The sequence below is a fragment of the Trachypithecus francoisi genome, unplaced genomic scaffold (assembly GCF_009764315.1).
Source record: "Trachypithecus francoisi isolate TF-2019V2 unplaced genomic scaffold, Tfra_2.0 Lachesis_group2, whole genome shotgun sequence".
Taxonomy (NCBI): Eukaryota; Metazoa; Chordata; class Mammalia; order Primates; family Cercopithecidae; genus Trachypithecus; species Trachypithecus francoisi.
Window position 1 is genome coordinate 84,156,772 of NW_022681465.1, and position 15,832 is coordinate 84,172,603.

General features: G+C 36.8%; 1 protein-coding gene across 3 annotated transcripts in view; it reads left to right on the forward strand.

Annotated features, from left to right (window-relative positions):
- ITGA2 (integrin subunit alpha 2) overlaps window positions 1-15,832 on the forward strand; it is a 112,729-nt gene that overhangs the window by 72,151 nt on the left and 24,746 nt on the right. For all 3 annotated transcript variants that reach the window (XM_033179544.1, XM_033179546.1, XM_033179547.1), the window contains 9 exons: window positions 295-460; window positions 2,953-3,029; window positions 5,132-5,270; window positions 6,159-6,304; window positions 8,042-8,185; window positions 10,173-10,376; window positions 11,113-11,249; window positions 12,380-12,519; window positions 15,371-15,522. In XM_033179544.1, the coding sequence (XP_033035435.1) occupies window positions 295-460; window positions 2,953-3,029; window positions 5,132-5,270; window positions 6,159-6,304; window positions 8,042-8,185; window positions 10,173-10,376; window positions 11,113-11,249; window positions 12,380-12,519; window positions 15,371-15,522 (1,305 nt within the window). The remainder of the gene's footprint in view (window positions 1-294; window positions 461-2,952; window positions 3,030-5,131; window positions 5,271-6,158; window positions 6,305-8,041; window positions 8,186-10,172; window positions 10,377-11,112; window positions 11,250-12,379; window positions 12,520-15,370; window positions 15,523-15,832) is intronic.

The window sequence follows — 15,832 nt, forward strand, 5'->3', positions numbered from 1 at the left end:
TAAGTGGCTTTTCTTTTTATTTGTCTTGCAGCTATTGGGTAAATCTTCCTTTATAGCCTCACTTCTCAAAGCTACACTTTCCCATTGGCTGTTCATAGTTGAATATAAAAGAAAGTTCTTACTCTATCTCTGCTTCTTGATAATTTTCAATCCTGTCTACTAAATAAAGGGTTATGGAAATGTTGCTTGATTTGCTTCTCCAGAAGGGCTATTGTGTTCAAAATAGACTGGAATGTACTCATAGGGAAAACGTACAGCAATAATGACTGTACATTCTCTTCCTCTATTTTCAAGGTTCTTGGGTACTTAAACAGAAATGCCCTTGATACTAAAAATTTAATAAAAGAAATAAAAGCAATCGCTAGTATTCCAACAGAAAGATACTTTTTCAATGTGTCTGATGAAGCAGCTCTACTAGAAAAGGCTGGGACATTAGGAGAACAAATTTTCAGCATTGAAGGTAAAAAAAAAATTCCTTTCAAGAATTTTCTTTCAAAATGTTTAAATAGTTGTTTATTATCACATATTTGCTTTATCAATGTTAACTTGTATACCTTGTATAAAAAGAGCTCCTACAATTAGTAAGAAAAATGGATGAAAAACATGAATAGTTTATAAGTGATAAAATACAAATGACTGATAAACATAAGAAAAGATTCCCAATTTACAAAGTATATTTCTAAATACTTTCAGTAAGTATTAAAAAATATAAATTAAACCAACATTATGTTTTGCCTGAAAGATGACAGAGAATAATAATGTTTAATCTTGGAGAGATTATCAGGAAGAAAAGAAGCTCAAACACTGTTGATAGAATGATAAATTGTTATGACTTTTGGGGGATGATGTATTCATATCTATTAGAATCATAAATGGTTTTATCCTTTTACACTGTGTTATGTAAGTACTAAAATTCTTGAATTTGTTTACATTAAGCATATATATTTTTAAAATTAGAAAAATACAGCAAATATTTTTAATAGTTCAGTTTTTGAGGAAAAATTTTATTTATAGGACCTAAAATAATTTACTTAGGTGGCCTTGGAAAATCTAGTTAGTGCAGAAAGATCACATGTTCAGGAGCTCACTGTGTGGGGAACTAGCACACACTTCACAGCGGGTTAAAAGAAAAAAAAATACACATGACCCAAATCCTAGTTCTTGATGGTTAACCCAAATAACTCTTTGCAATAAAGAACATATGTTATTGGAATCCTATGTATCAGGTACATCCTTAGAGTCTGGGTCTAAAGGTATTGCATAAATTATTCATTCATATAGTCAAATCTTGATTTGATTATCCACTGGAATTACTCAAAAAGCTTTATTGCTTCTTCAGTATCCCATGGTGCTTCAAAGTTGTTTAAATAACCATTTAAATCCAATGTGCCCTGAGATAACACAAAATCACTGGGCTATCCACACTGATAATTGTATTTGTTTGTAATGGAATGAATGAGAACAATTGCAGTCTACAAGCTAGCTAGAAATGATTTTGAGCATTATCTGCTATTATGGACTTTGGGGAACATTATTCTATTTTATTAAAAATTATCTCTACTCATCCTGTGTAAATTATTTTATCTTCTAAATAAGACTACGTTGTACAGTGCAGTTGGTCTTCTTTTCTGTGTTAAAGTGTCAGTCCAGTAATTTAGCTTCCTTTTTGTGGAGATTAGTGAAATGTAACCATTTTGATCATACTGTATGGAAAATAAGTACCAATTGGATCTTTTTTTTTTTTTTTTTGAGACGGAGTCTCGCTCTGCCGCCCAAGCTGGAGTGCAGTGGCCGGATCTCAGCTCACTGCAAGCTCCAACCTCCCGGGTTTACGCCATTCTCCTGCCTCAGCCTCCCGAGTAGGTGGGACTTCAGGCGCCCGCCACCTCACCCGGCTAGTTTTTTGTATTTTTTAGTAGAGACGGGGTTTCACCGTGTTAGCCAGGATGGTCTCGATTTCCTGACCTCGTGATCCGCCCGTCTCAGCCTCCCAAAGTGCTGGGATTACAGGCTTGAGCCACCGCGCCCGGCCGCCAATTGGATCTTATAGTGTCAGTGACAGAGGCAAGCACATATACAGAACCAGAACAAACTTCCCAGTTGGTAAAACTCCTACTCAGTCTTGAATTCTGATTCCTAATAGCTAACTCAATTATCTCCCAGCAGTCTTCACTACAGATCAATTGCCCAGCTAGTCCACCTGCATCTGAGATATGTGTACATTATCAGTACCAATATTTCAAAGCTAAAATTTCAGTTAGTTTCTTAGTTAGTAATGATCAAATTTTTAAAAAATTATCATCTCAGTTTTCACCTTACCTTATACCCTTTGTTGAGTGTCCTTTGGTATCAAGAACGTCATGCATATTCTGCTAAATACATCAGTGTTCAATTAAGATTAATGCCAACTATGAACACTACCTTGGAAATATTGTTATTTCTATAACCTGCTAGAACACTTTCTTAGTAATTTCTTCTTCCCAGAATACACAAGCTCTGTATTTTGGGGTGAGTGTTGGAACAGTGTGTGTTTGTGTTTGTAGGCGTGTATGTACATACATGTCTGCCTGTGTTTGAAAACTTGATTTAGGCCGGGCGCGGTGGCTCAAGCCTGTAATCCCAGCACTTTGGGAGGCCGAGACGGGCGGATCATGAGGTCGGGAGATCGAGACCATCCTGGCTAACATGGTGAAACCCCGTCTCTACTAAAAAATACAAAAACTAGCCAGGCGAGGTGGCGGGTGCCTGTAGTCCCAGCTACTCGGGAGGCTGAGGCAGGAGAATGGCGTAAACCCGGGAGGTAGAGCTTGCAGTGAGCTGAGATCTGGCCACTGCACTCCAGTCCCGGCGACAGAGCGAGACTCCGCCTCAAAAAAAAAAAAAAAAAAAAAAAAAGAAAACTTGATTTAAAATTACTGACAGTAATAAAATTTTTTAAATTGAATGTTCCAGGTACTGTTCAAGGAGGAGACAACTTTCAGATGGAAATGTCACAAGTTGGATTCAGCGCAGATTACTCTCCTCAAAATGTGTGTATATCAGATAGCTTCAAGCCATGTTGTCATTTGGCATAACACTTCCAGACACAGTAACCTTATACATTAAGTGGGAAGACAGCCATCTAGGGATCAGCCCTTCTGATTCCTAGTCTCGGTCGTTTAGTTTCTTTGTGCTGCTGATTTACCTCTAAAATGTGAAGGTTAACAATGTCTTTCCCTTCCCTGTTTCACAGGGATCTTATATGGGGGAAAGCTGATAGTATACAAGAAAGTCTTTGAGTACTCCAGGGCATAGACAGTATATTAACTTAAGGTATTATTCCTGCAGGAATTGTCTTTGAATCAATTTTTAACTACTGGAAATGTTTGTTAAAAACATTCACTGTTGTCATCACTGTCATGGTCAAATTCTGAGTTGTCATAGTGTCTTTTTCTAAGAGCAGATAGAAAAGAGTTGAAAAAATAAGGAGGTAGGAAAAATGTGACGTGGGATTGGAGTACAACACTCTTTTCAGCTCAGGGAAGTTCATTTCTATCTCTCACAAACATCCACCTCCTGGGCCCCTGATTCTAATTTGAGTCAGGAGATGAGAGAGATAGTGAAAGGAGGGAAAAAAGAAAAAGAGAAAGAGATCCTGGGAAATATTTAAGGAACAATAGGAAGTCAGAGGATTTCATTGGCAGGTCAGAGGACCAAAAACAGCTTGTTTTCTGTCTAGAATCAAAGGAGCTGACTTTTTCTCGATCATCAATCCTTAGATATACTCATAGAAGTTATGGATCTTGGCCGGGCACGGTGGCTCAAGCCTGTAATCCCAGCACTTTGGGAGGCCGAGACGGGCGGATCATGAGGTCGGGAGATCGAGACCATCCTGGCTAACATGGTGAAACCCCGTCTCTACTAAAAAATACAAAAACTAGCCAGGCGAGGTGGCGGGTGCCTGTAGTCCCAGCTACTCGGGAGGCTGAGGCAGGAGAATGGCGTAAACCCGGGAGGTAGAGCTTGCAGTGAGCTGAGATCTGGCCACTGCACTCCAGTCCCGGCGACAGAGCGAGACTCCGCCTCAAAAAAAAAAAAAAAAAAAAAAAAAGAAGTTATGGATCTTTCCCTCAGAAAACAAAATATATAAATGGATCTATGCATGGAGAATTTTCCACACAATCCCATGAGGTTTTTGTACATACCCTAAAGTCCTTTCATGCACCCCACATTCCAGAGTCCCTCAATACTACAGTCATTCACATAACTTCATGGTCTCTTATCTTCAAAGTAGAACACATCTTTTCCTTACTTGCTATTTTTCATGGCTTGTAGTTTTTAGTCCAACATCATATCTTTGGTATGTTCTAAGATGGAAGAATAAAAAATTTAAAATAGTGTATCTCATCCTCACCAAATCTGCCTTCTGTGATGATTTGTAGCTTTGACTGTTTAGATTGGGTTTCAAGTCAATTCAGAGTAGGCTTCCTCCTTTGCCCTCCCCACAGGGCTGACAAATGGTTATTTTCCTTCCAATAGATTGAATATCACAGCTATAAGTGCCTCTTGTAGCTGTGCTATTATCAAATAGATGGAATATGTGAATATACAGGAACATTTGAGAAGGGGTCAGGAAGAGAGAGGAAGAAAGCTGAAAATAGAGCAAGTCGGAAGAGGGCCTCCCAAGATGTGTCTGGGATAGCAGCAGCATCTCCGTCTCTCCTGTGTCAGTACTTCCTGTTTCTCAAGCATGTCTCATATCTGGCTGTGAGCTTTCCTTATAAATATGTGGAGTGAGAGGCCCACTTCTGACTCCTTTCTAAAGGTCATAAGGGTTTACCATTGGCAAATATATGCCTTTGAACGGGACATTTGAAAATGGCTATGTACCTGTCCTATACTATAGGTTATTACAAAGGTTTGTCTGTATAACATGTCATACTAAATAAAGTTCAAAATAACACAGCCAATGGGAAGGCTTGTTCTCTAGCACAAATATATTAAGACAATTCAGAGATATATCAATATATGTTCATATATATTTCATCATTTTTAATAAATCTAAACAATTTATTTCAATGTTTTGCCTCCCCTGCATTCTTATGCTTTAAAGATGGTTTGTTTAATGATCTTCATTTTTCAATTATTTTAGGATATTCTGATGCTGGGTGCAGTGGGAGCTTTTGGCTGGAGTGGGACCATTGTCCAGAAGACATCTCATGGCCATTTGATCTTTCCTAAACAGGCCTTTGACCAAATTCTGCAGGACAGAAATCACAGTTCATATTTAGGTAAGGCATAGTAATAATTGGCTCAGCAAACTTAAGTTCCCTTGCTTTAAACCAGCTCTTTGTTGAATCTCAGAGTGTGTTCAGCAAAACCCTTGAACTGTCTGTCATCTAATTGTCATATTTATTACACATATATATGTTGTCTCTGCCAGTCGGCCCTAAAGGCATAACTACTTGTTGGAGTACTGTATTATACTCACTAGTTTCTTCTGACTGGTCAAGTGGTTGTAATTCCTGGAACATGATTGTGTTCCTCCAAAATGGAAATAGTTCCCAAAAGTAAATACAGTAAGTGATAATCTTATATTGTTTTAGAGCTCTTAGTCTTCTTGTTCTTATAATAAGCAGCTACTGATTTTGCAGACTTACTATGGGACAGTTCCTGAGCTGGCTAGTCTGTCTACATAAACATTTAAATCTTTCCAACCAGTCTTTCGGGGATGTTTTGCCTTTGAGAGATAGGAAGATTAACTTGTCTAAAGTTCAACAACCTAGTAAGTGGCAAATCCAGAATTCAAACCTCGGACTGTTTCCAAGACCTGTGTTCTTTCTACTGTGCAACACTACCTTTTAAATACATTTATTCATTCGTTCCAGAAATATTTGTTGAATACCAAGTTCACAGGTGGCCAATGAGGACAAACTGGAATCTAGAGGCAGTTTTATAGGTAGAAGTCCCATCTACACAGGGAAGTGCTTCACGTCAAAGCACAGGAGTAATTCATCTTAGAAAAAGGAAGACATGTCCTCAGTGATGTATTCAGGAGCACGAGAAACTTTGCATCACATCTAACACAAAAGGATCTCTGGTCACCTTTACTAACTGATTTTAACCTTGTTTTGCTCAGATATTCAATGGTAATCACTCTGATGCTCCTTATCTTTTAGGTTACTCTGTGGCTGCAATTTCTACTGGAGAAAGCACCCACTTTGTTGCTGGTGCTCCTCGGGCAAATTACACCGGCCAGATAGTGCTGTACAGTGTGAATGAGAGTGGCAATGTCACAGTTATTCAGGCTCACCGAGGTGACCAGGTAAATCTCACTGTTTAGCAGGTGAAATTAATTTTATGGGCAACTGGGCAGGTGGGGAGTCGGGTGAGCAGAAGTGGAAACCGACATGACCTGAGTGCCTACTCTGTGATTGGCTCTGTAATCTGAGTTTACTAGTGTATTCCTTAAATCGTCACAACAATACCAAGAAGATAGCCCTCCTTTTTGACAACTGACTGGGAATTTAGCTAGCTTTTTTAGGTCACACTGTGTCCATGGATTGAGCTGTCATTAAAACGCAGTCCTTGCTGGACTCAGAGGTTGTCCTGTTTGATTACATCCCCTTCATGTTTTTGACTCCCTGGATTAATAAGGCATGGACATTATTTAGTTGTGATGGCAGGCACCTAACCACTGCTTTGTAGGTAAGCACACACCAGAAACAAGGATTTGGAGAGGAAATAATCAGAAGAAGGGAGCAACATAACATTATAAAAACTGAACTTCTGCATCTGGACCTGTCAAAATGTCCTTTTAGTTTTGAAGATTCTAAAAGTAAAGCAATTATCTTCTCTGCCACTTTCAACTGATGGGTGACAGTTTGGTAGTTAGACCCTATGATGAATCCCAGTTATGGCCCACTACAGCAAAGATCTGTTGCTAGGGCAAAGGTCAGCTGATTGCTTCCTGTTTCCTTACTAAACAGTTTTGACCCAGGGGCTTGACACACATTTAAAATGAGCATCACTAATCCCTGACAACCAACAAAAAGTGGTTTCCTTCTTTGAGCTGGAGAAACTTACAAAGATTTCTCTTCTCTTAGATTAAGTGTGATCCTGCTATTGCTATGGATTTTCTAGGAGTAAGAAGACCTGAGCTCTTGACTTCCATGACCATAAATTAGCTATGGTCACATACTTTCTCTCTCTTTTGATATTTTAAAGAAGTTCCTTTTTAATTTAGAAAATAACAGTGATAGTGTTATGAAAGGAATCATTTCTTAGTCATTTCTAAATCCTTAAAAAGTGTTCACATAGGCATGCATTGAATGCTGTTGAATGAGATGAATGTTCAAAGTCTCAGCTTTTCTTATTTTAATTTATCTCCACCTAGTCCTCCTGTCCCAATCTATCCAGCAACTGCTTACCTGTCTCATATCATGCCTTGTACACTTACATCATCATATGTGCTTCACCACTTCCCTCCGCCTAGAAAACTCCATGTCCTTCTTACTTTGCAATTCAAATGATATTTTAACTTTCTAAGCCTTCCTGACTCTCCTGCTCTCTGATCACTCAGCATTTGGAACTTTCCTCTATTACAATTTATTTTACTACAGAAGCTTAATTATTTATTCTCCCTGCCTCTACCTCTCCTGCCTTTCACTACAACAGACCTCACATACCTATGTAAAGTTTGCCTTATAAGTATGCCTTTGACCCCCTGGCGTCAGAAACACCTGGAATGCTAATTTAAATTGCTGTGTTCTGGATCACATTCTAGACATTACATCAGAATCTCTAGAAATGGGTCTCAGGGATCTGTATTTCAAAGGCATTTTCTTGGAGATACTTGTGCACACTAAGATTTAAGAACCAGGTGTTAGATGGTGTTAGAACCTGCAGGAAGGGACTATGCTGTCTGTCTTCATATTCCTAGCACTTTGCAAATAGTAAACACTCAATTTTTGTGTATTGAATGAGCAAGTAAATGTTCAGTGTAATATTAGAAGTATGTGAATCCTAGGAATTCTAAGGTTAACATGTTTTATTGCTCCAGATAGGCTCCTATTTCGGTAGCGTGCTGTGTTCAGTTGATGTGGATAAAGACACCATTACAGATGTGCTCTTGGTAGGTGCACCAATGTACATGAATGACCTAAAGAAAGAGGAAGGAAGAGTCTACCTGTTTACTATCAAAAAGGTAAAAAAAAGAAAAAATCGTTAAACTAACAGTTTAATTTGCTTTAGTATTGACAATTTAACCTGCATTTGGAAAGAAAAATTTATTATTATTGCATGATAATTTGCACAGATAGTATGGATTACATTTCATCATTTTTGAGGATGTCCCCGTTAAGTTATGATTTTTAAAATTACATTAATGGGAAAAACTAGAGTTGAATGTATAGTGTACTGCCATTTTCCATGAGAGGTCTTTGAATATATAGTCTCATGCAAATAAAGTCATTATAAGTGTACATTGTTTATTGAAATATGCATACACACAAACATTTGTGTATTTCTCTAGTATCACGTGTAATTTTTTCTATAAAGACAGAAATAACAGGGCAATGCTATCTTGTTATCAGATGACAGTGAAAAACACAAGTTGTACCAGGCACATTGTAAATTCCATGTGATCCCAGATGCTTCCTACATTAGTTTGTCAGGAAATGTCATTGCTTAGTGTAACATTTAGGCATGTGTCCAACTCTTGAAGTTTCAAGTCCTTCCACAAAAAAACACCATACGTGAACAAGGAAAAGCATAATATTTCCAATTTGTAGACTGAACTCTCTAAATCCATGTATATAAATATAATTAACTCCTTGAAATAAAAAAAGGAAACCAAATTAAAGGCACAGATTGACACAGAAAATTATATGACAACAGAAGGGAAAGGATGGAAAAGAGAAGCTAATGTTAAAGTAGTAAATATTATGGTTAAGTGTTGTGATATTTTGTCGTACCTGATGTACTGATATTTATGTAAACATTAACCTCTTAACAGAAGTAATTAATTAAAACAATTCTAAAGCATTTATACATATAAAGAAAGTATAATTGAGTATCCACAAAGGCTGGACCTATTTGCTTGTTTGAAAAACTGACAAATCCCCCATTCTTTAAATATTTCTTACTTGTGAGATATACTGAATTGTCATTAATTGTTGAAAATTAAAAGATCTTTTAATACCATGTCAAACTCAGTAACAATTTTTGTAAGATTATAATAAAGGAGAAAGAATCAACACTGACCCAGTTTCATGGTTGAGAAACATTGCTTTCTTGTGAAGTCATGAAATATTTCCATACTTTATTATGAAATCTAAGGAAAAAAACTGTGTTTTACAAGGAAATGTCTTTTCCTTCACACAGAATTATTTAGTGTTTTTAATAATGGAGATATTAATCTCATTTTTGACTTCCTGTACCATTATAATTATGTCACTATTTGGTCACTTTTACAGAAAGCCTAAATTAAGATATTGTGTTTTATTTTGTTCTGTGTCTGCTTTAATTTCATTCAAGATATTAGTAGTTTTCACCAGAAAAATTTTAAATCAAAAGGTTGGAAATAGGTGAAGATCGTATTATTGAGAGAAAAATGAGACCAAGAAATTGATGCTGTTCAGCTACAGGAAAGAGAATTGTCTCCTTTCACCTTGGTTTAGGAGCAGATATTTATGACCTTACTAAAATTCTTATTTATAATTCTGATCATAAATAGTTCAGGTTTAAAATTTTATCCATTTTTAACATTAAAAAATTAGTTTGGTCATCGATTGCTCTGAAATTTATTTTCTTTTTTATCATATGTTTTTCACTTTTTTAAATGGATGGGGTCTTGCTCTGTTACCCAGGCTGGAGTGCAGGGGTATGATCATAGCTCACTGCAGCCTCTAATTCCTGGGCTCAACCGATCCTCCCACTTCAGCCTCCTGAGAGCTAGGACTACAGGTGTGTGCCACCACTCCTGGCTAACCTTTTACAAAAATGTTTTGTAGAGACAGGGTCTCACTATTGCTTAAGTAGGTCTCAAATACCTGGCTTCAAGTACTCCTTCTGCCTCAGCCTCTGGAATCTTTGGGATTACAGGCATGCGTCACCACACCCAGCTGCTCTGAATTTTAATTATACAAGTTGTAAGGTTTGCTCTAACCATCCTTTTGTTTCCCCTTTGCAAGGGCATTTTGGGTCAGCACCAATTTCTTGAAGGCCCCGAGGGCATTGAAAATGCTCGATTTGGTTCAGCAATTGCAGCTCTTTCAGACATCAACATGGATGGCTTTAACGATGTGATTGTTGGTTCACCACTAGAAAATCAGAATTCTGGAGCTGTATACATTTATAATGGTCATCAGGGCACTGTCCGCACGAAGTATTCCCAGGTAATCCAGGAGCTGCCGTGACGTATTTATTTGTAGGTCTTACCATATTAGACGTAGAAAGCATCATGTAAACCATGCAATCCATCCCTCTTATTTTCTAACTTCATTATTTCACTCAACAAATGTTAAATGAGCCTCCACTATGTGCCAAGCACTGTTCTAGACTCTGGGGATGCTATAAGAACAGGACAGACACAATTCTGATCTTTGTGTGCCTTATATGATATTGGAGGAGACAAATGAAAAAAAAGAAGTAGATAAGACCAAGTGTTCCAGATAGTAATAAAGAAATTTTTTTAAAAGCAAATGAAATTAAAATAGGAAATAAAATTTCAGAAATAAGAGTATGAGGTGGTTGAAGGGGTGACTAATGAGGCCTCACTGAGCAGTCAATTTTGAAGTAAGACCTGAGGGAAAAGAACTAGGAACGGAACCCTGTACCTGAACTTGCCTCAATTTGCTCCCAGCCCACTGATCTTTTCACTGGTTTATGATTTTTATTAAAGATGTATGCTGTCCCCTTGATGAAAATGTGGCTGTAAGAGTGATACAGAGATCAGATAATAAGACGTGATTTAAAAACTAATCTTCAGAATTTGTAGAGAATGTTTATTCCAGATTGTGTTTACAATCTGGAAAATGACTACATAGAAAACATAATAATGAAATGCAGAGGCTGCCATTTTCTTGTTCAGCTGTTGTGTACCATAATTTCGTGTCAAACTTGCTCTTTTAGAAAATCTTGGGATCCGATGGAGCCTTTAGGAGCCATCTCCAGTACTTTGGGCGGTCCTTGGATGGCTATGGAGATTTAAATGGGGATTCCATCACCGATGTGTCCATTGGTGCCTTTGGACAAGTGGTTCAACTCTGGTGAGTCAACAAGAGCCAGACACAAACTACAAATTACCTGCTAAGAAAGCAGAACATGTCTGTACTCATATTATAGAAATGCCACATGCATTCTATAAGACTATAGGAAATTGATGTATCATAGTTTGCTTAAAGGAATAAATATGTTTTTCCAAGTGTGAAAAATAGATATATTTGCTCACCATTAGAAATACATTTCTCTCCTCATATGGTGAGTAAAAACAGTGCATAGAAAACATAAATTTCTGAAAATGGTATCCAGGCTATTTCTGAATGTTATCTTCCAATAAATAGCCTTATCTCAGCATACAGAAGGGAAGCCTCATGAGAGTGCATTCAGAATACTGAAAATTCAGACAGCACAAGTAAAGTGTAACTTCTATGTGACTAAAAGGTATATTTTAAAATTATTAGTCATAAACAATAAGCCATTATTTAGGTTTAGCTGACCTCTCATTGACTTCCATAGGAATTGAAGATTCAAGTGGAACAATATGAAGGTCATGTGATTCAAGGTCAAAAATAAATATATTGAACTGGCAAGGGAATAGAATCAGAAAGAAGTTGATTATTCAATCAAGAATCTCCATTCATTTGTCTCTGTCAAAAAATGTGCTTTAAAGTCCAAATATTTGAACAACAGAATAATATTCATTGATTTTTTTTATTTCTGAGTTTAATGATACTATTTACAAATCTCACTTGTGCTTTTAAAGAATGAAGTGCATTATTTTTATTGCAGAATGAAGCTTTTATGTGGAAAAAATAAAACTCAAGAATAATATTTAAGACATTAAAAAACAAGAAAATATATTTACTGAACAAATCAGTTAAAATCATTTCAGAGTAGTGTTATCAAGATTACCTACATGTATCCCAGAACTTAAAGTATAATAAATAAATAAATAAATAATATGTTAAATGTGGATTGTGTCAGTGATGCAGTCACAAATTTAAAAAAAAAAAATTATGTCTGTCTGCCATCTTAGAGCCTTCAAATATAAACTACTGCTAATGTGCTTTAGAGAGAAAAATTCAGTAATGCTGGTACTGGGTCCTCTTTGATAAAGGATATAATACGTGTGCTCAGTAATAACATCCATCCATCTGTTCCTCTTTATGTCTTTTAGGTCACAAAGTATTGCTGATATAGCTATAGAAGCTTCATTCACACCAGAAAAAATCACTTTGGTCAATAAGAATGCTCAGATAATTCTCAAACTCTGCTTCAGTGCAAAGTTCAGACCTACTAAGCAAAATAATCAAGTGGGTGCGTAGATCTGAAATAATCTGTATAGAAATTGATTGGCTTACAGAGTTTTAGTCCTGAATATAACATATTTTGGTTTGTAGGCCAAGAGAAATAAGGGTCTTTAGTTACAGACACTTAAGTTTCCATACACTGGAGATGCCTGAGAATGGTTCATTAGTCATGGAAGGTTAGTTTAGATCTTCCTTCCACATCTCTAGAAGGTTCTGCTGCAAAAAGTTGTAATCTCTATGACATAACCAAGGGCCCTCCTGTCTCCATCTTTTGAGTTTCTCTTACCTCCACTTCTCTTACTTAAAACCTTGAGCATACACAGATTATGCTGAACTGTCACTCAGATGACTATATCATGTTGGTTATGTCATGATCTATATAGGACAGGTTCAGTAAAAGTATCAAGTATTTTTCCTGTTCTTGAGGAATTAATAAAAATGAAATAATGAAAGAGAGCATGAAAAGCAATATATAACTTTTGCCCAGTGTTTTAAATGTTCTAAATAATACAGAGAAATGAATACAAGTCAGAATTATGTCTCATCAGATGGGGAAGGGTGAGGAAATCATTGTGGGCAAGTGTCAGCAGGAATTGTTGTCTTTTCTCTTGGGCTGGCCAAGTTGTCTTTCAAGGCCTGGCAAAGGTCCTGCCTCCTCTTCGAAGCTTTTTCTAAGCACATTATCTCACCTTCATCTCTCCTGCCCCAGTTATCTCACCATGCTCAATACATAACTTGCAATTTAACACTTGATTCAAAACTACCTTCTTTCATGAACCGCTGCTTCATGGGTCCCCATTCCCCTTCCATCAGAATTTGGCTTTAAACTTCAGAACCTGTAGCTCCTATCGAATTCAGTTAAGTGACAAATACATTAACTTAAAACTGAAAATACAGAAGCAGTTTATTTGCCATTATTCATACCAAGATACAAATAAGGTGAGAACACAAACAAAATTAGATTCAAATCTCAACGTGCTTTCCATATTTTCCTACTTTTCATATCCATTTGGAAGTTTTCCCTGCTGGTGTTCAAAGATTGACCTAATTTTGAGTGGCATATCTCACTTGACCTGCCTTGTAGCACATCTAACTGAGCACACATGATAGTTAAGTCAAACACCATTGCTGTATAAACATTGTGGCTAGTCTGCCTAATAGATTAACTTGGGAAATATATTAGTTGGCAGAAACAGCGGGCTGGTCAGCTCTTCTGGCCCTGAAGCAAAGATGTGTCTCACGTTATCTTCCCTTTTTGACTATACTTCAACCCTTATAGCAATGCACACTCAAAAATTCTACTTTCAGAGAATTTCCTTTCCATCTACAGCCTGCCGAGGGTTTCTGGCCTTTCTTACTATTGGGCATCTTTCACTGTAAATCTTTTTTCCTGATGCCTTCAGGTCCACACAGACAAGCCAAGTGAAATGATTGTGAGCTCATTTGTCACTCCATTGCTTGGCAATAATAGTGTGTAAGACACGAATCCCATCTTCACAACTGTGGAAAGTGAATTTATAAAGCATATGGTTTCTATCATTTATTGCATCAGGTGCACACTCCAGTTTAAGATTAATAACATAGCCTACAAAGCTATGTATCATTTTTACAAAGCTGCTTGAAAAAAGAAAAGGAAAAGCATTATAACGTGGACTAACTTTGTCCTAACTGCACTCACCTCCCTGCCATTGTTTTTCCTTTACATCATCTTCACAACTTATTTTTAGTTTATTTAATTCTTTAACATTTTATCTATCTTTGTTGGCATTGTTAAGTCACTAGAGCAAGAAAACTTGTACAATATATATGATAGATTTTTTTCAAGGTAACATGTAGAATTCATATTTTGGGAAGTCTATACAACCTTTAAAATATTGAAAATAATAAAGTAAGATAGAATAACCCCAAATAAGGCAGTAAGGCAGCTGATGCTGTGAATGGCACCAGATGTTCTCTCTCAGTTTTGGACATACGGCCAGTGGACTTTAGTTGAAGGTAATAATTCTGATAGTTTAGACACTGGCTACTGACATCAGTTATTATCACATAATTTTTTTTCATGGGTTGATATTAGGAAACAGAGGTTCAAAGAGGGTAAGTAAATTACCCCAAGTCACAGAGCTCATAAACAGCAGAATTAGGATTCAAACCAAGTCTGCCTGATTGAGACTTTATTGCTGCAGTGTTGCATGCATTTCCCTATGTGAGCATCTAGAATAGGCCAGGCACTGTCCATGTTATCTTAGAGTATCTCTGTTAATCTTCACAATAACAATTATTTCTTACAACTGGATAGAAGCAGAAAGACCATGAGTTCTTATTTCAAAAATACCCAACTTTTACTTCTGACTAGGTGCGTGAACTTAGGTGAATTATTTTACATCACTTATTCTAGTTCATTATTTGAAAAATAAGATAATAAAATTCACTTTCCAGATTCATTGTAAAACTTGTATGGCATATATGAGAATGTGTCCGATTGCTGGTGCTCAGCAACTGTTCCTTTCCATTCTGTGTCTCCGCGTTATGAGTAATGAAGCCCGTGCTTGTGGGAGTGAGCAATTTGCCCAGGTTCATCACAGTAGGTTTCCTGGCGGCAAGTCTAGTTTTCTTTCCACTGCTCACAGCCACATTTCTCTGAATCACATTTCTTTGTATGCACAGTCACCTATGTCACATCAGAGCTAGAATGACAAATGGTATGTGATGCTAGCTATGGTTCACAAGCCACCAATACGAAGACTATTTCCATATTTTCTTGATGTAAGATACTTTGTCCAAGAAGACACAATAAAGCAGAGATGCTTTTTCCTATAAGTTGATTTGAAATAACATTTCTTTATGATTTTTTATCATAGCCATTGTATATAACATCACCCTTGATGCAGACGGATTTTCATCCAGAGTAACCTCCAGGGGGTTATTTAAAGAAAACAATGAAAGGTGCCTGCAGAAGAATATGGTAGTAAATCAAGCACAGAGTTGCCCTGAGCACATCATTTATATACAGGTGAGGCCTCAGGACCATCCCTTTTCATTTTCTTTCTTCTTAAAGACAAATGAGTGGTAAAAGTCTAAAATGGAAGCTTATGAGTTAGAAAATGTTTGCCCTTCTAATGAATGCCTTTCTTATGTAATTCCATAAATAAGAAGCATATTTACTTTATGCTAATACTTATGGTCACAATCTATTATTATATAAGTCAGCAGCATCAGATTTCATTTGGAATTGCAGTGGAAGGGCTAAAAATACAATTCTTAAAGAAATCATAGGTACAGTGTTTTCTTAAATGTTTAACAGAGAGAACTTTCCATTGGCA